At 37.6% G+C, this 20,667-nt stretch overlaps 1 protein-coding gene across 3 annotated transcripts in view; it reads right to left on the bottom strand.

Annotated features, from left to right (window-relative positions):
* Nucleotides 1–20,667, bottom strand: part of FOXN1 (forkhead box N1) — a 42,049-nt gene that overhangs the window by 4,632 nt on the left and 16,750 nt on the right. For 2 of the 3 annotated variants that reach the window (XM_040532981.1, XM_040532980.1), the window contains exons 2-6: nt 16,637–16,785; nt 14,269–14,772; nt 12,215–12,325; nt 6,169–6,296; nt 5,265–5,361 (exon numbers count right to left, since the gene is read on the bottom strand). In XM_040532981.1, the coding sequence (XP_040388915.1) occupies nt 5,265–5,361; nt 6,169–6,296; nt 12,215–12,325; nt 14,269–14,772; nt 16,637–16,759 (963 nt within the window). In that variant the 5' untranslated portion in view covers nt 16,760–16,785. The remainder of the gene's footprint in view (nt 1–5,264; nt 5,362–6,168; nt 6,297–12,214; nt 12,326–14,268; nt 14,773–16,636; nt 16,786–20,667) is intronic. The other variant, XM_040532982.1, reaches the window with a different exon arrangement.

Here is a 20,667-nt window from a genome sequence, read left to right as displayed (position 1 = left end):
AGGCTCTTTAAACTGCACAGCACATGTAAGCTTCATTAAAATTATTCCTCCATTCTTATTTAGGTGTTTGCTAATTAATGAGGTGTAAACAAAATTCCCTCCTTACTCTGAGGGCAGTTTTGCGTTCAACTGCAAGAATGGAAAAAAGAAGAAAACTTGAGGCCAAAAAGTCTTCCTCCGTTTTCTCAGTTTTATATGGAGATGTACATACATATATGATAGATTTTAAAGCATGTTTCTGCAAATTGGGAAATAGTTTTGTCTCATAATTATCTATTGATGTACTTTTAAATGTTTTTCTATTTTCAATAAGACAACATTTTTAAAAGTTTTCTCTCGATCTGACTTTAAAGTTTGAGACTCTTGGTCATTAAGTAAATTGGCTTACATTTTTTCCTGTTTGTTTTTGATTTTTACTTTTTTTATTAACTTATTTTCAGTTCTTTTTCAAGCAATAAGAGTTGCTGAAGAGAATATAAGGGAAGCACTCAGAAGAAGGTCATGCTCAGATTCTGGTGGGAAACGCCTGTTAAAATTGATCTTGAAGAAATGGCACTGTACTATTTTATTGCATATAAGTTTTTACGGAGCTTTGTTTGTTTGATTTAACTCCTTTCTGTTTACTTAGTCATGCAGCCAAAAGATACTGCCCATCATGTTTAGGCTTTGTAAATTAGTGTGCTGATTCGTATCAAAAGATTCCTACAGCAAATTCCTGATGTGTCACTTCCTTGCTTTTCTTTTGGTAGGTGCTGTACAATGCTGTTGGTTGCACGTGTGAGCAGAACTGCCTTAGCTCACTGCCACTGCAGTATAATCATAAAAAAGAAGGGAGCAGGAAAAATGACTTGGCACATAATGGTAGGAATCAACAATCTGAGAAACACAGCTCCACTGTAACAGATGCAACTGCTGGTTCAGCTAGACTTTTTCCCCTGTCATTGTAAGATCAGGATTTCTTTTTACGTTTATTTTTTTTAAATTAGCTTTACCTGTGTTGGTCAAATGATATTTGCAGAGATGAGAGAAGAAATCTCTAGTGAGAATGACTTTAGAACTCATTAGATTACAAAGAAAGATCTTCAGTACAGGTGTATGTGAAGCCTTTTTTCTTTTTCTGTTTTTTATGACTAATTTTGAATACTTTTCTTGTTCCCCTCCAAAATAACAACAGCAACAAAAAAACAACTCATCTGTGTGTCATGTGAATTAAAAGAAATCAAACAACTCTCAAAGGCATGTGAAGTTGCCGAAGTGCTACTCACTATCGATCTATATTCATGGATGCAAAATATGTCATAATTATTTATATTTATTTATAAAAGTAAAAAGTGGTCTTTTCTAGCTTGTTGTGAAAGTCTGTCTCATGCAATAAGGAGTTAATAGCCCAACTGAAGAATCTGAGGGTCAAGTATAATGCTTTCTTCATTAAAAGTATTGATTGGTTGTGAAAGTTGAAAACATGATGTTAACTAAAGCAGAAAGTATTTTCCTTTCATAACAGCAAAGTTCCTACCCTTTTGGCCCACCTGATGTCAGCATTTCGCTATTTTGTTAGCCAGTCCCATAGGTGAGACACCCTGCATTTCTATTTTTAAAAACAAACCAACAAAAATACCAAACCCGATACTTCTGCCACAGGGTAACACCAAAGATGCTCATCAGTGTTTCTCCCTTGCAGGTCATATTCAAACTATTTTCTGCCAGTTCCAAAAGTAAATAAAACTTTCTAGGTAAAATGTGCACTTAGGTTCTGAATGAGCTAACCTGAAGGAATATTCATGTTTCTTGATGTGTGTGAGTCTACAGATCCCTCTGTATCTAGACAGGATAATTGGTGTTTCTGCTAAGCCCCAGAGAAGACGGGAGTGGCATGTGTTTCTCAGAGCTTTTCAGAATGTGTGGGGGTGTAAACTGTGAGGTAGTTTTAGAAATGTAAAAGCAAAAAGTACACGGACTTATTCTGGAGACTAGTGCCAAGAGTTGAACAGGTTCTTGCATTAAACGTGGTATTGCTGAGCAGAGAAAAATAGCTGTTTACCTAGCTGGGCCCTGAAGGAACGCTACAGCAGCGTGCTCCTGTTACTGCTCTGCCACCAGTTTTTTTAAGTTAATATTTGATTCTGTGTTAATGAACTGAGCTTCGGCTTCTGAAGTTGCTCTCGTACAATTGGGATCCCTTCCTAGAGCTTGTTTTTGTCATTGATACATTCAGAGTAGTGGGGAAGAAGGAATTTGACAGAGCAAGAAAATACTTGCTGCTGTAGGTCCGTCCGACCACAGACCTCCCTAACCTCTTAGACCACTGGCAATAACTCCAATTAACAAGATTAAAGCTTTGTGTTAGACTCACTAATCACTACAAAGAAAAAAAGGATGACAAGCAAAAAAATATTATTGTGCAGACCCATTGATCCTGACCGCCTCTTGAAGTTTAAAGAGTTCAGTGATCTTGCAAAACCCTTTCTCTTTAAATCTAGGTCTCAAGAGAAGGGAGAGGTACATCAAAGAGTAATTCAACTTCAGCTGTGTAGATTTTTTTTTTTAAGGACGTAGGAGTTGGATTGCTCTGTTTCAACTAGAAATGAGATTGTTGCATCATAGAAACTAAATTTGCTGCAGCAGCGAATACGAGTTAATTTGACTAGGCTTGTATCATCTAATGTCTCCCAGCAAGATTCGATGTACACTTGTACTCTGTTTCTCTCCTACTTAAATTGCTTCCCCTCCCCCTGTTGAATCCTGCTATTTAATGAGTTATAGTATAAACAACAAAATGTCCCTTGCTGATTTTTACATTACTTCATCTTTCTGAACTTTCCCCAAAAGAGGGAGGATAGAGAATATTAGCTTTTGCCATATATTGATAATTCCACGGGCTGTTGTAAAGACCAGAAGTAGGTAGGGCTTAGTCCTTATAGACATATTTTCTGTGCTTATTTTAAGGACGTTTGGGATGAAACTATTCAATCATTTTTCTGTATTTGTAAGTAAAATGCAAAAATAATACTGTTGCAAAATACTGGATGTTCCAGTAATAACCCCTGCACCATTCTTTTCCTATGGTGCATATGAAAGCACTAACCTCATTCTCATTGACTTTTAAATGATTTAAGAAAAAGACATGAGGATCTGCAAAAGAACCCTTCCAGTGGAACAGGCAGGTCTTGATAATTAAGAAGAGAAAGATTTAGATTAGGTATAAAACAGTTATTTAAAGCTGTAGGAAAAGTATACACAAGGCACAAATGGGCATATGTATACACACAGACAGATGAACACGTACCTATATATGTGATATTTGGAAGTATCACCATATAAATAATACACGATACTTGCACACAATGTATAGTTGAGGAAAGGATGTATGTCTCCCAAATATTTCTACTGTTTCACAATGCCCTTAACTTCAGGACCAGGAAGATGACACCTTGTAGAGTTACAGTCTCGGGTATACTCTGTGCACGTTGGCAGCAGCAGCATTGGCTTTGCAAGCTGCTGATTAATTTTATTAATCAGATGTATTGTAAGACAAAGTAGAATTAATTGCAGTTTGGTCTGATGAATAAAAGTGGGTATGCTGTTATGCCTCTAAAACTTATTTTTAGTATTACCACCTGTGTGCCTGAAACTTATTTATGCTTTCTTTCTAGAAAAAAAGTAATCAGACAAGGATGTGTTACTTTGCTTTAGATTGTATAATTTGTGCTTTACGCTAAGAAACATAGTTCTGCAAAACACCGGTTTCAAAATGTGGTGGTCCAGGACCTTTTTCACGATTCTCTAATTATTTTCCCTTGTGTTATTAGTGTTTCCTGCAACTAGTGGCAAATGCATGGAAAACAGAGCTAATATTTTAGGGCTGAAATAAAAATCTCTCTCTTGCCATGCGCCATTCTACCCATTTTCCTTTCCCCACTTACATTGTCATCAATACTTAATTTCGTGTGTGTTTAGCCTAAAATCATTTGTGTCTGTGTGGCTTAAAAGAAAAAGAATATCGAGTGCTTCAGTTTTATTCCATGGATTGTAACTAGTGGTGTTGTCGTGGGATACTTCTTGAATTAGGATGGTAGGGCTCTCTTTTTCTTTTCCCTTTTCTCACTTGTAATAAGTAATAGGGTAGCTGATGATTCCTTTGGGAGGAAAGCTGGAATTCTGGGAATACAGAAGTGTAATGAAACCTAACAGTTCATCTATCATGATAATGTGTTTTCTTGTTCTCTGATTACTGACAGGTTCACTTCTATTTGTTTTGCAGGCACTCGTTATCCTCAGTTAAGATCCAAAACCATTGAAAAAATGTATCAGATTATTCTTAGTAGTCTTTTCTTGATACAAATGATAGAATTGCCTTTCTGTAGTTGCATTAAATCCATTTGAATTTCTGCATGTTTGTTAGAAATAGGAAACCGGACGGACTCGTGTTGGTTAATTTTTGGTTTTGGGTCTTGTTCACAATTGTAGGTCACTCGGTCTGGAATCTTAGTGAGGTGTTTTTGGAGAATCGGCAAGAATAAAGCTCTGTGTTGAACAGCAGCCGACAATTCAATTATAGCTCTTTTAGAAATGTAACTGTAATCCTTCTGCTCTGGGATCGTGTGCTGACTCATCTCTTTCCACTCACCTTCCATGTGCAAGAAGCCATTTTCTCTTAGAGCACGGATTTAAATTTCAATAGCACCTGGTGCAAACCATACACCCATACCTTCACCAGCATCACAGTGTAATTATGAGCTTAGTACCATTTATCACATATTATAGTTTTCTTTGTACAAGTGATGAGGTTGCCTAAGATGGATATCCCAGTTCCAGAACAGAGCAAGATAACCTTGAACCTCTGCTTCCACGTGAGTCCGGAGGTGCTATTAATGGCAGAGGAAGCCACAAGACCAGTTCTGCCTGTATTTGAGATCTGAGAGGAAGGGATGGATGTTGTTTTTGAAATTATTTATCCTTTTTATGAGTTGTTAGTGAGGAATGGCCACTCATTATCTACGCAAGCTCAAAGCTGGAATGGTTCTCAGTATATTTTTGTGTTAAATATTATCACATGCTATATGTATTCTGCCTAGGCGTGGAATAAAATGCTGGGTAGTTTATGATCATAGAGGTGTATAGTTGTTATGATATTCATCTAGTAAGAAAATAAGTTTTTTTCCATCTTGAATCCCCACCATTACTCCCCCTGATACCAGAGAAACTTACAGACAGTGAGAGTGAGCGAGACATTTTTTTTCCCCCCCTGTAAATGCAGAACTCACCTTAAAGTAAGGAAAGTGTTCTGTCATGAAATTGTAAATCTCACTGACTGGCAAACTCCCTGTCTTGCTGTTCTTGAGTGCCATGAAGATCAGGATGCTTTAGGGAGAGAAAGAAAAGTATTTAAACCTGTTCTGCTTGCCTGTTCAGAAGCAGAAAGAAAGGCAATGTTTTTCACAGTGCTTGTAATTACTGTGGCTTTCACTGTCACAGCATGAATAGGGATGATGCTTAAAGTTTCCACTTAGCTGTTTACAAGCAATCTCCTTATGTTGCATAACTTTTAGAGTTAATTGTCAAGGTAGAAGGTCCAACCTGAGTTTCAAATAAAGTAATAGGAAGTGGAATCAAGACAACAACCTTTAAATCCTGGCAGGGTGCATTTTTTTTAAGGTTGTGCTTGAATACTTAAATTGATACAGGGCACACAGTGAGTATCAGACTGACAATGACAGCCACTATAATTAACATTTGTCTAATCTACTTCACTAGACTGCCATTTGGGGGCTAAACCTACGTGGTAACTAGCATATCTGATACGTTTTCTAGGCATTTCCTTACCCTAGTAAACAGGCAAAAAAATAGGGGTATTTTCCAGGACCTGTATTAAAGCTAAGCATGATTAGTCTTGTGCTGATGAAACTTGCAACACCTAAGATTTTGTATTAGAGAGACGTCTAGCTTTTCTGTGGGTGATCAAGACTGTTCACATGCTTTACAGCATTTCATTTCCCTCTGCTTTGGCCCCAGAGTCTGGAACATCTTGTGATTCATACAAACAGGACAGAGCACACTGGGAACAAGACAAATAGGAGTAAGCATGTTGTTGCAAATTATGCTGGAAATATGCCATGGGTAAACAGTATATTTCCTGTAACACTAGGACTTGAAAAAATATTTTATTACCTGTAGGAGTAGATGGGTTTGGGAAATAGAGGCTGCTGGGATTCTTGACTGCTTTGAGGAGCAATTCTTTGGTACGGGTAGTGTGAAGAAGTAATGTAGGTCACGGGATAGCTGCCTCCAGAGGGATACTGATGATACAAGAAAAGAGATGTCACTTGGCTTAGCAACAAGTTCTCAAAATATTTCTGTATTAATAACAACATTCAACCTTAATTCTGAGGATCTTGTCCTCCATCTACGTTTAACAGCTGTTTTGCAACGGCAGACCTAAAGTCTTTCTAGCATGATATTGAAAAACATTAGTGTTACTAGTTAATGCTTAAGAAGTGGAAGAAACAGGGCGTGTATGAAAAGAAATTGCCTGGGATTTTGGCTGCTACCAGATCCTTTTGCAGTGTGTTTTGTGTTGAATTGCGTAGAAAAAGTACTTGCTTTTATTATTGCCTGTTATGTTCCTGAGTTCTTGTGAAGTATGGGAGTCATTGTACTCTATCTGTCGTCTCCAGGTAGTGCATAATTTTATAGACCTAAAGCATATCCACCTTCAGCTATCCCTTTTCTAGTTGAAGTATCTTAGCCTGCTCAGCCTCCCCAGAACATTGCACTACGCGGACAAATAAATTAATGTTGTAACTTTATATAAATAAATAAAAAGGACAGAACAAGCTACTTTGAACAATGTGCATCATAGAAAAAGAAACCTAAGTAAAGTCACTGAAAGCGTAAGAAGCAGCAGCAAAGTTTTGACTGAGTCTTGTTTGTTTCTGTGCTGTTTTTTTTTTTTTTTTTTTTGCTGGAGAGGGATACACCGAGGCAAAAACCCAAAGTGTATGAAATCTGCTCCCAAGAGAACAGCATCCCAAAGCATCTGTTCTGTTTGCTGTTATCAGGCAAGACAGTAAGAAAACAAAACAACAACAACAAAAAAAAACACCCACCAAACAACAACAAAAGCTTTTGTTCATGAATGGCATCAGAATATGTATTAAAATGAATGTATTATGGAATAAGTTAGTAATGTCATTCCCTGGGTCAGGAGAGTGGCTTATGAGACATTTCTTCCTTCCCTGCCTCCGGGAGCCCAGACGGGTTTTCATGTTGCCTGACTTGTGCTGAAGCTGTGAGGCTACTCTGTGTAGGATCCCTTTATAATCAGCAACAAGAAACAGGCTTCTGCAAGAGGCCAGGACCTTAAGTGCTGTTAACCACCACCTCAAGCAGTTTATTTTTCTCCACTTTCTGTCAGAAACCTAAAGAGAATGAACAGGGCACCTAAAAGGAGATAGCATTTATGCTACCCTCACTCCATCCCTAGGGATGAGCAGCAGAACGCAAAGCTGTCTTGTCTAGAGATCTCTAAGCATGTCCAGCTCTCAAGACATACTAAAGCAATGGCTGGCCTATCATGCAATTACTATGATAGAAATATGTGCAATGCAAAAAATAGGTAGAACAGGGCAGATATTCCATATAGATAGTCCTGATTGCATCAGAGTTTCTGCAGGTTTGCTCTCAGTTTTCCATCGCTGCAACTGGTCACGTATTTTTCTTTTCCCAACTACAGTTTAAACTTGCTGGCAAGCAACTTTTAAGAACAAAGAAGTACTGCCCCGCTAAGGGGAGATACCATCAGTTGGCTCTCGGTGAGGGAAAGGCTCCCACTGAACTCGGAGCTTGGTGTGAGAGGAATTTCTGCCTCTTACAGATGAATCTTTCCAGATGCCAGGGCTAGGGCATGGCCAAAATTAGGAATCATGTCACACGCTATTAAAAATCTGCTTGCATGCCTTCGCTAGTACTCAAAGGTTGCTGAGCCATGCTCTGGTGTTTTGCTGCTTACCTCTGGAAATCCTGTGTCATGATTTTTTTTATGGCTCCTCTGAAAGACTGTAATGTAACTTTCCAGAGTTGTCAGGAATATTTTCTTGGTAATTAGTTTCTACGTATCCTTAGTTTCTTACTGCCATTCCTATTTTCAGACCAACAGCTTCTGTTGCTCTTGGTCTTTGTCCCCTTAAAAAGCTTGTGAGGGGTTACCATGTGCTTACAAAATGTTCATAGTTTATTTCTTTATTCTGGATTCTGAATAATTTATTTCAGTTTCTCAGTAACTTTATTTTATTTTGAGTTTTTTTTTGCCTGCTTGCTTTTATCTTTTTTAATATTAAACTGCCTGAAATGGAATGTGGAAAAACTTAGCGAATACACTAATTTGCTTGCTACAGTGAAGAGGGTGAAAGAAATGAGACATTCAGAATTAATCATGTCCTGCCACGTTAAAGTACATACCGGGCAGAAGTGCAGGCTCCAGAGCAGCTACAACCTAATTACCACGTGCAGCTCGGTGCTGCCTGCTTTGTTGCGTTGTGTGCAGATTTTTCACTGGAGTAGAAAACCGGACAATTCATGCAATAATTCTGATTTTATTGGTTTCAGTGGCTCTTTGAAAGGAAAGGACACTAAGATGGGGCTGGCTGTGATGATGTCACCAAAAACCAGAACTGGGTGTTTTAAGGATTATTTCTCTTTTATTGGATTCATTACTCCTTTTTGAGGGAACAGAGGCTGGGGAATGGTCTGGTACGACAGGCTTGAGCTGGTTTTACAGTCGCACAACTGGCATGAAAGGTGTCAGTGTTTTATGGTGGGTGGGTAGGTGACTTCAGTGAGTGTCTGCTATTTCTTTCAGGTCAATAAGAAGTAATTTTTCATCTGAGTCACCATTTGTGTTGTGTCCAGCAAAGGGGAAGGTGAGGCCATTTTATCATTTGGACAAAATTAATGAAGGAGTCCACCTCTCTCATCCCTCTAATGAAAAGTGAGGCATAGTTTGAACATCCTTCACTCCAGGCTAGGGGGCCCGTTCTCCTGAGCTTCACTCCCTCCTGATTTAAATCGCTCTGATCCATTCACATTTGAAATGTAAAACATTAATAGTGGAGCTGCTTCATGCCAAATATATTATTCCATTTCTTCTCACTCTTGTATCACTGTTCATTCCTACGATTATGGCACATGGACGGCAATTCTGCCTGTTGAGACTTTGGCAGCTCATACCTCTCATTTTTCCTCTCTGAGTGGTACGATGTCTTGCTGTGCATTTACTATAGTAACACAAAGAAGCACAAATACTGGAAAGTCTAACAGAGACCTGCTGCTTGTGAGAGATCTGTCCCAGTGCCAACCTGCAGGTGCATGGAGGACTTTCCTCTGGTGTAGTGCTTGTTGTATCTTGCTCCCAGAGGATGTTTCAGCTGTATCATTGCAGGCTTTTTGGATGTGCTTAACCCCCATGGGCAGTAAGAGTACTGGTGTCAAAACTGCAGTGACAGGGGGAGGGTGCTCGTTTCAGAATGAGTAAAAGGAATTAAAAATATTCAAATGAATTAACAAGGTAACTGGAGCTAAAACGTACACAAAAGTGACATTTATACTGCCTGTGAGATGTATGGTGCTGTGGCACATTCATAATGTCTGTGCTGCAGTCCCAGCAGGGAGCTGGTTTATAATTGCAGCAGAGCTTTTGTGGCAAGTTAATCCTGCATCTGGGACCCATTTCCTCTAAAACAGTAATAGTCAAATCAATCAATTTGTAAATTAGGATGGTAGTGTAACAACACCTTTCTTTTTATTCTGTTTTGATTTCGTTATTACCTTTTATGACTTCTATGAAGTCCTAGGCTAACCAGAAAAAGAAAAAGAAAAAAAAATAATTAATTATGGTGGTGCTGATAAGAATTTAAAAGATAGTTAAAGATAGTTACCTTTGCCAAATGTTAGGAGAAAAAAAAAAGAAAGGTAAATTCTGGCTAATGGAAAGCCAGAGTAAGGGAAAAAGGCAGAAGTGAGGTTATTCTCTAGCCTCCCCGCACCTATTTAAGCTTCTATATACTTCCAGAACTTTGCAAGGTTACCCAAGGAGAGCAGTGGGTATAAAAAGCCCTTTATGTTGAAACTATTTGAACTTCAGCACTACCTGGATGCCCTGTGCACATTGGTCTGCCCTTGTGCAAAGTGTACAAACAAGTAGTTGAAGTAAACCTCTGTGCCCCGGAGTTAATCTGATTTAAATGCAAGGTCCACTTAGTGAAGAGAGGCTGTCCAAGGCTGAGGGAGCAGGAAGAAACAGTTGTAGGATTTGAGGGGGCTTGCTGAGCTGCCTTGTCATGCCATCCTGCTGATGGCTTGAACACTCTGACGTTCAGAAGGGCCTTAAGTCCCTGAAGGTCTCCCAGTGACTGATACAGTTACGCGGTTTTACTCATTCCTCTCTTAGTGTTTATGTCTTATAACAATGAGACACCTCCCTTTACATTTCAGTAGACAGGTAGGGGATTTACAAGCATGAGACGCAGAGCTTAAAAAACATGGAATACCACTACAGGTGTACGGAGTAACTTCATTCTTCCTTAGCAATGTTTTACAAAACTCTGACAAATATAATTCTGAAGAAGTTATTTTTGATGGGTAATTTACTTTTATCAATGGTCGTAAATTCCTACATGTGGACATTCTTGTTCTTTACAGTCATTCAGCATCTATATGCAGATATTACTTAAATTTTCTCATAAAGAAAATCATGTCAAAAATAAACTTACAGATATACATTTCATCATTGGGGACTAAATCCTTGGGATGAATGGTATGATTAGTATTTCAATGACTCAGGCTGGTCGCACCATATGAATTAACAATCCCAATGAAATATCCCACAGTAATCTTTTTGTTTTTCTATGGTTTTACATCACTGCTCTGCTAGTCATGTTTTTTATGCTTCTTGAACAAGTTGGATGAGATGGAACAATTGATTCCGCAATATCAGTCATCAGTCAGTGGGATCTCAAGAGTCCTAACTAAAGTGTGAGCTTTTATATTCAAATGTTATATATAAATATGAGTTTGGTGTGTGTGTGTATATATATATATGAGTTTTGGTAGTTGTGTTATTTCCACCTTTGTATCTGAAAAATAGTCATTACCCTAATTTCACCTTAACTATTTTTTTAATAGAGTGTTTCAAGCATACTTTTTATCTCCCCAAACATCTCTCTTACTGAAAATTTTGTACGTTACAGAGTTACAAAGTTTTGTACACTACTTGAGCACAAAAGAGGAAAATGTCAACGCATGGAACACCGTCTATGTTTACATATAAAGAAACACTTAAAGACATGTAAGAGTCATGAAGGTGACTTTCTGTAATATATACCCTCCCTGTACGTCAAATTTTCAAAGCTCAGTAGACAATATTCACAAACTTCTATAAATGTGTACTAGCATCACATTTAAGGTTAAGAGATGTATGTATGATTTTACAAAGATACTAGATGCATGCTGCTTTGAAAATAAGAACTGACACATATTCAAATGACTTTCAAACACATGTAGAAAAGCATTGTGTCAGTTACTCCTGTGTATCTGCAGTATTAATGATATAGTTACATTACGGAAGAACGACCTTCATATCGTGCATTCTCATGCATCATCAGCATTATACTCAATTATGCTTCAGCTGAATAATCTTTCACTGGGGATGATGTAACAGTCAAAAGATTGCAAAAGAGATTTGTGTGCCATCAAGCAAAAAGAGAGTGAGCATCATTGCTTTAAAAGTGTTTTTCTATGTTGGATCTAGATTATAAGTATACAGTTACATATTTAATATTTTATTCTGAAGTTAGAACACAGTAAATGCCCCGGGATCCTGAAATGCCAATAGTTATACAGCCGTAAATGGCTATGCCAATAAATCAGTTGTTTTCAAAGCCAATTTTCTTGAGCAAAATGGTGAAAATATAAATAAGCAGTACTAAGTTCCATTTTTACAAATTATTTTTTTCTGAATGACCATTTTAAAATGCATTTAGGTATGGTTCTCTTGAGATCTCATTGTCGTAAACAAAATGTCTGTATATGAACACAAACTAGCCCACAAATACAAATTTAGTAGGTATTGTTTCATCTATCTTTTTTGAATTATTACCATAAGTACTATACTATTAAAGTGCAAGAAATACAGCATTTCTTTTCTACATATTGTACTGACCTGATGGAAAGGATGTGAGGGGCAATACATCTGCTGCACTTGAGGCTGATAGCAATACAAACCCGGCTGCCCTTCCAGTGGGGAGGTCCTAAGCTTGATGTCTGAATCCTGCTAGAAAATATTTAGGGAAGGCCTTATTAGAATAAAACACCTCAATTTAAAATAAAATAATCCCATCAATTTATACGTTATGCTTCATACTTCTTTGGATGTGACTTGTTCACAATAAGTCTTGCACAGAATCTGTTTTACACTCTAGCGGAGTACAAGAAGAAACATTCTTGCATTTATGTAATTACTGATTTTAAAAAGGAAATCCCAGTTCAAATTCCATACAGAAAAACAATTCAGAAAATGTCACTTGCAGTTTTATTTTTTCCCTCGCATACACAAACTGCATGCTCCACTTTTCATTCCTGAGTGTGCACGTGTCTCTCCCCTTCTTTTCCATACTCCTTGATTTTATCTTGCGGGCTGTCAGTAACTCAAGCTATCACTGAAGTTCTGTGATTAGGAAGAGGGTAAGTGGTTAAGCACACCATTCCCCGCAGTGTTTATTATGTAGTTCCCTTCTCCATGGGCCAAGGGACTGACTTCAGTTTGCCTCCCAAACTTAACAACTGTGGCTAGGAATTCTCTTCTGAGAGATGGGCACATGGGCATTTTATTTCAAGGAACACATAGCACTAAAACTTCTGTTTCAAAGCAGGGCCATAATGATTATCTTTTATGGTATAGATTAGTGTAGGGGTGCCTACTGGGCTTATTCTCCTTAGGAGTTGGACTTGATCTTTATGGGTCCCTTCCAACTCGGGATATTCTATGATTCTATAATTTGGTATCCTAGCATCAAGCAAATGCCACATCCAGTAGTGACAATTGTCTGTGCTATTTTGGTGACCATAAGATGTTTTTTTTTTTTTATCCAGAAATATCAACTTGCCAGCAGCTTATAAGCTATTTAAGAGCTTTGAAGTTGCACGATAACTGAACTACTGGAGACATTAAGAAGCAGCTAGCATTTTCCTGAGTAGTCAGAGGTGCTTCGTATAGGGCCACCTGTGGTGCTAGCTTTACATTCTCTGCACCTTGCAGCTCAGGAATTTGGGAAGAAAATGGTGTGTGTATATATATATATTTCATAAACTGATTACAGGTTTTGCATTAGACTCATCTGATCTAGAGGATACATTATTCATCCAGGAAATAAGAGATTTAGATCAACTTCCTCCTTAGCTTGAATAGTTTCATTCTGCAGGTACGTAATCTGAAAACATCCCCTGTCCCCTGGTAAACTGTTTTAATCCATTTAATTTTTTTTAACCCCTCTTCCTTTCAGTAATCCTTGAATTCTTTGTGTCACAACCAGTTTAGAGCCATTGGTTAGGGCCCTCTCCTGGCAGATGTAGTCATTGGTTTTTATCTGCACTATATTATAAAGATATGCTTTACACTTTGCATTGCAGCAAAGATAGCTTGTGGAGTTACTAGAGTGTGACTTCCCTTTCTCTTCAGGGATCTCTGTGCTTCCCCAGACTGCCTCTATCCAGTATCTGAACTACCCCTTGTACCTTTACACTCTACATACCACAAACAGAGCTTGTATTTAATTTTAAGTAGGATTGATGTCTTAGAGCTTCTCTTCTATTTATGCCAAGAAAAGTGCAGGTCAGCTAAGGTGCTGTAACAAATCTATATGCGTTCTTAGATGCACGTGTCCTTGTGCTTGAAACATTGTTTTGTGAACTTTTGTTCCTTGAGAACGCTAATTGATTGACAGTGATATAAACCTGTTGTCAGGGAGGATTTGAATTTTTAACTTTCATGTCTACTGGAAAATACTTTCCCCTGTGCATCTTTCCGAAGACTTTTTCAGTAGGGAAAGTCAATAAAATAGGGAGATTTGACAATTAAATGTACATATCTATCCTGAACTCTAGCCTGTAACTTCAAGAGACCAAATGTATGCGTAGTTACATTGAGATAAGAAAATAATTCCAAAAGCATAATTTTGGCATTGAAAACAGGAGAAAAAATGTAGAAAAGGTACTGACCATGACTTGTGAACTGTGATCTTGACCTGGGGTGCTGTACTGGAGACTGTTACACCATGGTTGTTCGGAGGAGATGTTAGGAATGTGAGTTGGAAATGACTCTGACTCGTCAGGGCCTGTAGATCCCGGTAGACCCTCAAAACAGTCAATGCTTCTAGCATTTTTGAAAGGTGGACCTTCTGGTGGGAGGGCTTGATGTGCTTCCTGGAAGACATCTTCACTGATCTGCCTCTTGTAAGGGTGAAAGGGGTTTCTGCTGCTCTTGAGAAACCTGTCATAATTTCCTACAGTACTTTCCTCGTAACTGTACCGCCTGAATTTTTCAGCGCTGAAGGAGACTTTAAATTTGTTCTTGCCACAGTGGATTCCTTGGCTTGTAGGGTATCTCCCATGAATTTGATCCTGGGCTGGAGAAGCAGGGCTGGGGCTGTGAGAAGACTCTGAACTTTTCCTTTCTGTCCTGCCGTCCGACTCATATGCTTGGCAGTTATAACTGGGATTATCCTGCAAGGAATTATTGGCATTTATTTAGGATTAGGATGAACAAGTATTTTTCCAGCACATTAAAAATTATATTATTGACAATAAATACCGAGAAGCCCTGAAAGGTCTAAAAGCTTTTTTGGTCACCTGGTATCCAAAACTGTTAAAAGGTAAATTAATAAAAGAATTGAGAATCCTAATTTGTGCAACTATCTGGGAAAAACAGGATGTCTTAGGCAACTTTTGACTAGTTGATCTGACAGTTTCAGGGAAAAGATGATGTATGATCAAGTGATGAAAGATTAAATGACAGGAATATGATAAGTGCAAATCTTGTCCTATACAAGTTTAGTCAAATAGGCTTGATCTCATTCTCTGATGGTGTTACAAGCTGCCAGATATGCTGCTGGTTACATCACTTCCTTTCATTAACATAGCCACACTCATTCTCTGAGACATGTAGGCTCTAGGCAGACATTTTAACCTTCTTCCTGTCTCATCTCCTCCCTTCCCTTTTGCACTTTAGCAAAAAGAAAATAATAGCTACCGAAGGGCTCTTTAATCTAGAGGAGAAAGGCTTAACGAGGACTAGTGTCTGGATCCTGAAGCTGAGCACATTCAGCTTGGAAATTATGCATATTTTTCCTGACATCAAGGATGAGTAACAAGTCGGATGCCTTTTGAGAACGCATGTTTAAGTCAAGAGCAGGTTGTTTTGTTTGAGGGGGAAATGAAGGGGAAAATGTAATAATATCCTGTGATGAACCAAAAGTCAGGTTGGATTATCAGATAGTCCCCTTTTCCCCTTCCATCTCTAAGTCCAACTTGCTCTTAGAGTGTTTTGGGAGAACAGGTAAAGGAGTATATTCCTTCATGGAAGAACCCGATTTGAAGAAGTCCCAAAGGGAAGTTAGCATAAAACCCAGTGTTGTCTGCAGAGTGGAACATGGCAGAGCTTTTTCATTCATCTGCATGTGGGTCTGTGGGTCAGAGATATTGATTTAAGAACTTTGTTCTATCAGGGATTCCTGCAGAAAGCAAATCTGACCTCGTGACACTTTCTGGCTTCTCACATCAACATGAATTTGCTCAGTTTGTAACTTCTTAAATTCCTTGCTCATCTCTGTAGTTCTAGTGCATGTGTTTATGATATCTCATGTTAAATGAGAATTAAAAAAGCACCTATGTTTAGTTATATAAAGCTATACGAAAAGCAGTGCTGTCAATTCTCCACCTGAAACTTTCATAACAGAAGCATAACATTGGTTATTTTGCTGTCTGATGAAAAATAATAAACTGGGTGGTTTACATAAATTTGTCAGAGTAAGGCAGCAAAAGCACAACATTCTTAGTTGTACTTCTGTTATGAAAGGTAAACGTGGTGAATATAAAGGCAACAGGAGAGAGATCACTTGATTCCAAAAGAGTCAGAAGGAATTCTGTAGTGCAAGATATTTTCCACTGACAGGGAATGGACAGAATGTCTTGATGTATTTTTTTAATTATTATTATTTTTTTTTACATTTTAAGTAGAAATAGGATGAAAGTTACTTTAAGTGTAGCATTTTCACTGGATTAATATCTAGCTAGATTGCTTGTTTTGTTTTTAAAATAATAGTAGTTAAAAAAAAAAAGGAATAAGAATTGAGTAAAACATTTTTTGTTATATCTGTTTAATTTTAGTTACTAGGGATCAAATGGGAAATGGACCATGGAGCTTAAAATCAACTCAGAACACTAAATAAGATTTCTACTCTTCAAAAATAAAACTTTCAGTGTTTACTTTGCTGCCAGTTAAGTATGCTGGGATTTAGTGTAGGAGCTACTAAATATTCCGAGATTGTGTCTCTGAGGAAAGAGAACTGAACTGGGCCATCTTACTCACAGTTTGCTGAACTGGGGATATTGAATCCCCCTGTGTCTTCATGAAGTCTTCTTGTTGGTCCCTTTCCAGAGTGTCCGAAGCAGAAAATTTAATATTAGATTGATCTTGAAGTAGTGAAACCATTACCAAGTCCACTTCAGATAGAAATCCTGTTATAATGAAATCAAATTACAATAAATATTGTCTTAAACATAAAATGTAAAAGAAACCATCTTGTTACCGAACTAGACAGTAGTAGATATCCAGCTAGACATTAACGTAACCTGCAGAATTCCTCATACATTTAAATTTTTTCTCTAGCTCTCAGAGAAGTGTTGTTTAGGTATTATTACAATGAAGATGTGATAGTCTTGTATGGATTATTATTATTTAAAAATATTATTTTTTCATATTTTTATAAATAAATTTTAAAATATTATTTTTAAAATACATCAGTTCATAAATTAATGAAAATTTATTGGTTTGGGGTTATGCAAATTTAGCAATATTGCTTTATTGGGATACTGTTAAATTAATGAACTCTCAATGCTTTCAGTGGGACTATGTAAAACAAAGGGGTTTGTTGTTATCGTTACCTAGACTGATGGGTACTATTGACTTTTATTTTTCCTTCTGTTTTTTTTTATTAGTACCGATCTGTTCAGCACTTTCCTTCTGTTTTGCATGATTTAATGTATCTGAGATATGTAAATAACTTCAACATTCCATACCTATTTTTGTTAGTTATGTCTCGTCTCAAGTTCCCAATCTTTGGATATTTCAGACATATCTGATGGTACTCTTCAGACTAAGTGAATAAATTTATACATCTAGAGTTTTATTTTCCAATATTTTTTCCTAGTCCTTTTTTTTTCACCGTAAATTTGTAGTAAAACTGCAAAGGAACAACATTTTTCCATGTCATGCACGTAATCACGCATGCAAAAAAAGGCACTTCAAGAGTTAATTTACAAAGTCTTTGCCACATATTTAAATGGCTGTTAGGTAAATAACTAAGGGGTTTATTAGGTTTGGTTAACAAAGATACATCACTTAAAAATGTGGAAAATCTATTTTGCCTTTATAGTTCAAAGAGAAATCTATATTTACGATGAGTAAGACTACACAGCCCAAGGGGAGAAAGCACAATGAGGCTTGGAAATCAATTATGAGACCTTGAGTATATCAGGAAAAAAATGATGTTAGTGAAAGTTTATCAACGTCTTGGGCACGGGCTCATCTCCCAGTAGCTTAACTGGAGGCTGATGAGATGTGCTTATAACTGATGCTCATCTTGAAAGGAGCAGGTGGTAAAACTGACATCTTGGGTATACTTATGTGTGTATATTTGTAAATGTTCCACACTTCTGCTCTCTTGGAGCAGGTTTCCCACTTATCTGCAGGTTATATAAAGCTGTATCTGACCTCTCTTTTATATTGCAATTCTTCAACCCAACTGCCTAATTTGTGGTCTTAAGCATTAGAATTTCATTAAAAGCTTTTGTACAGTTACAGTTCTTGCCTAATGGCTTTTGCACTGCAAGAAACATTTGACAAATGGTCACAAAGAAAGAAAAAGGAGGAGCTTGGTTTCAAGAAAATCGGATTAATGAAAATAAGAAAATGGGAAAGTCAAAAAGCTTTGATTGCAGAGTATAATAATGTCTGGAGCTTTTCTGTTCCCATTACATTTACCACGAGGATCTGTGACAGAACCAGACAAAAAGCATTAGCTAAAGGGCTAATTCAGGTCAGAAACAAAGTGAATATATCCTTGTTATTTGGATAGTTAATACAATATGGACCAGGAAAACCAAATGATTATTGTCATTCCCTTCCAAAACTTTTGCCAGGTTCTGTTTATGAGTTTTATTTTGCTGTCTCAGGGAAGCTGATAGGAAAGGAGGGGTCTTATTGCCATGTAAATATTACAATAAATCTCCTCTGTATAGTGAAAATGTTTTACTGAGTAATAAATGAAAAGCAGCCTTGTACTAAAACAGTGTCAAGCTGATAACCTATGTTTAGTGGTGATTATTTAATGCTTTTGTCGAGAATCCATTTCAGAGGAACATTTAACATGAGAGGAAAAAAAAGTGTATAATTCCAGTGCTGTTTTCAGTTTTCATAGTAAGACGGCACCAGTCTTAGACAGTTCATTAATAAGTGCCTTTCCAAGTCACCCTTACCATAAGAATGATAAACTGTAGCTATGTCTAGCTGCGAGAGAAAAAAACGTGTACTTCTTTCTCATTTCTTCTCAGAGACCAAACTTCTCACTCTGAAAGTCATTTGTGACTTCACGTTCACTGATAGGTATCACAGCAGGCTACGAGGATAGATAGGTTCAAACTGCCCAATTAATGTACTGCAGAAATTTTTGCTGCTATCTTTCTTTAACTTTGGGGGTTTGTTTTTAAAATGTGCCTTAGAGAAACTGACTTTGTATGGCAGAAATAATATATATATATAAAATCCAAAATGCTTTGCATTGTTGATATGGGTTTTAGAAAGGGGAATTCAGACCACTTACTGACAAATCTCTGAGAGAGAAGAAATTATGGTCAGAGGAGGTTGTCGATAGCCAGGATTACCACAAATCATTAGCAATAAAGTCATGCAACTGTTACTGGGCAACTGAGAACTTAAGAAACTTGTGGGTTGCCTAGATGTAGGGCTTGTAAAACAAAACAATGATGCTTTGATTTGGAAAAGGGAATTTGATTATCCCAGATGTAGCTGGAACCATTTATCCCCACACCTATGTCATTTTTACTTTTGTAAATGTTGCGTGACAATCCTGGGCTCCTATGATAAGATAACTATCTTCATAAACAGAAAATAGTGAGAAACTGTAACTTCAGCTGAGCGTTTGGATAAGCAAGGTAGCAGCAGCTGATCTATTAGCTCTGCATGGCTGGAGCCTGGTGGCACCGATCCATAGTTTAAACAATCCTTTTTTGTGTGTCTTTTCTGGCCATTGGAGGGTATTTTGCCGGCGATACACTTCACCAGAGCTCGGCACTGGGCCGTCTAAGCAATCAGAGCTGCTCTAAATGCTGTATGTTACTGTAAATGCCCTCTCCACCCCTTGGGGCTGAGATCGGTTTTCACAAGAGGAAGGTGAGTTTGGATGTTCCCCAATTCGTAATTCATACTGCGTGCACGCCTCAGGCAGCGTACTGATCCTCGCTTGACACTGGCTTGTGTGATCTACTCGTCCTCTCTGCCCCCTCCCCAAAGCAGTAAATCATCGTTTTCCTCTCCAAATCACACTGGTGCTTTCCAGTGCAGGAAAGAAGCAGCTATTTGGGATTTTTTTTTTCTGACTTTTATGAGGAAAGAAACCATCATGTTTTACTATTCCACTTTTCAGATTTTACTTAAAAATCTGCCCCCAATAATACCAAGTTCCCAATATTGCAGAAGTGACAACAGTTTTGCATCTAAAAATTCCCAAGTATACAGGAATTTTTCTGTGCGTAATTATTTACATGGAAATTCTTCAGATGAAAAGGTTACTATTAATGAGAATCAGATTTTTGTTTGTTGCTTAAAATGAATACAAGCCCTTCTTTCTAAGCCTATTCCTGATATATAAACACTGAAGTTTGTGCTGGATCACGGTTGGTGATAGCTGTGACTCCTTTGCTGATCTGTAACATTCTTGTCATTAAGGCTTGCTCTGCTTTTAGAAAACCTTTTCAGGAGCAGAATTTCAATCTACACAACACAGCACTGCACTGTGGTTTTGCCACATCAGTTTCTTACTGTCTTCTTGCTTCTGTTTCTAGTACATATTGGACCTTGATTATAGGATACTTGGATAGCTTTTGCAGTGCTTCAAGTATTGTATTTTCTCCTTTTCTGACTTCAGATCTGTTTGGAAATTGTTTTAACTTAACTGTGCTACTTTTGCTTTCTTATTCAAGGGCTCTACACTTAATTCTCTCACGGTTAATTAGTGGTTACTGCCCACTCAGACTGCCTGCTGTCTCTTGAAATAACTTCTTCATGTTTATTTGGAGTATTTGGAAAATAATCTTGATTCA

This window comes from Cygnus olor, chromosome 20 (assembly GCF_009769625.2).
Source record: "Cygnus olor isolate bCygOlo1 chromosome 20, bCygOlo1.pri.v2, whole genome shotgun sequence".
Taxonomy (NCBI): Eukaryota; Metazoa; Chordata; class Aves; order Anseriformes; family Anatidae; genus Cygnus; species Cygnus olor.
This window is presented reverse-complemented; position numbering and strand designations above follow the sequence as displayed.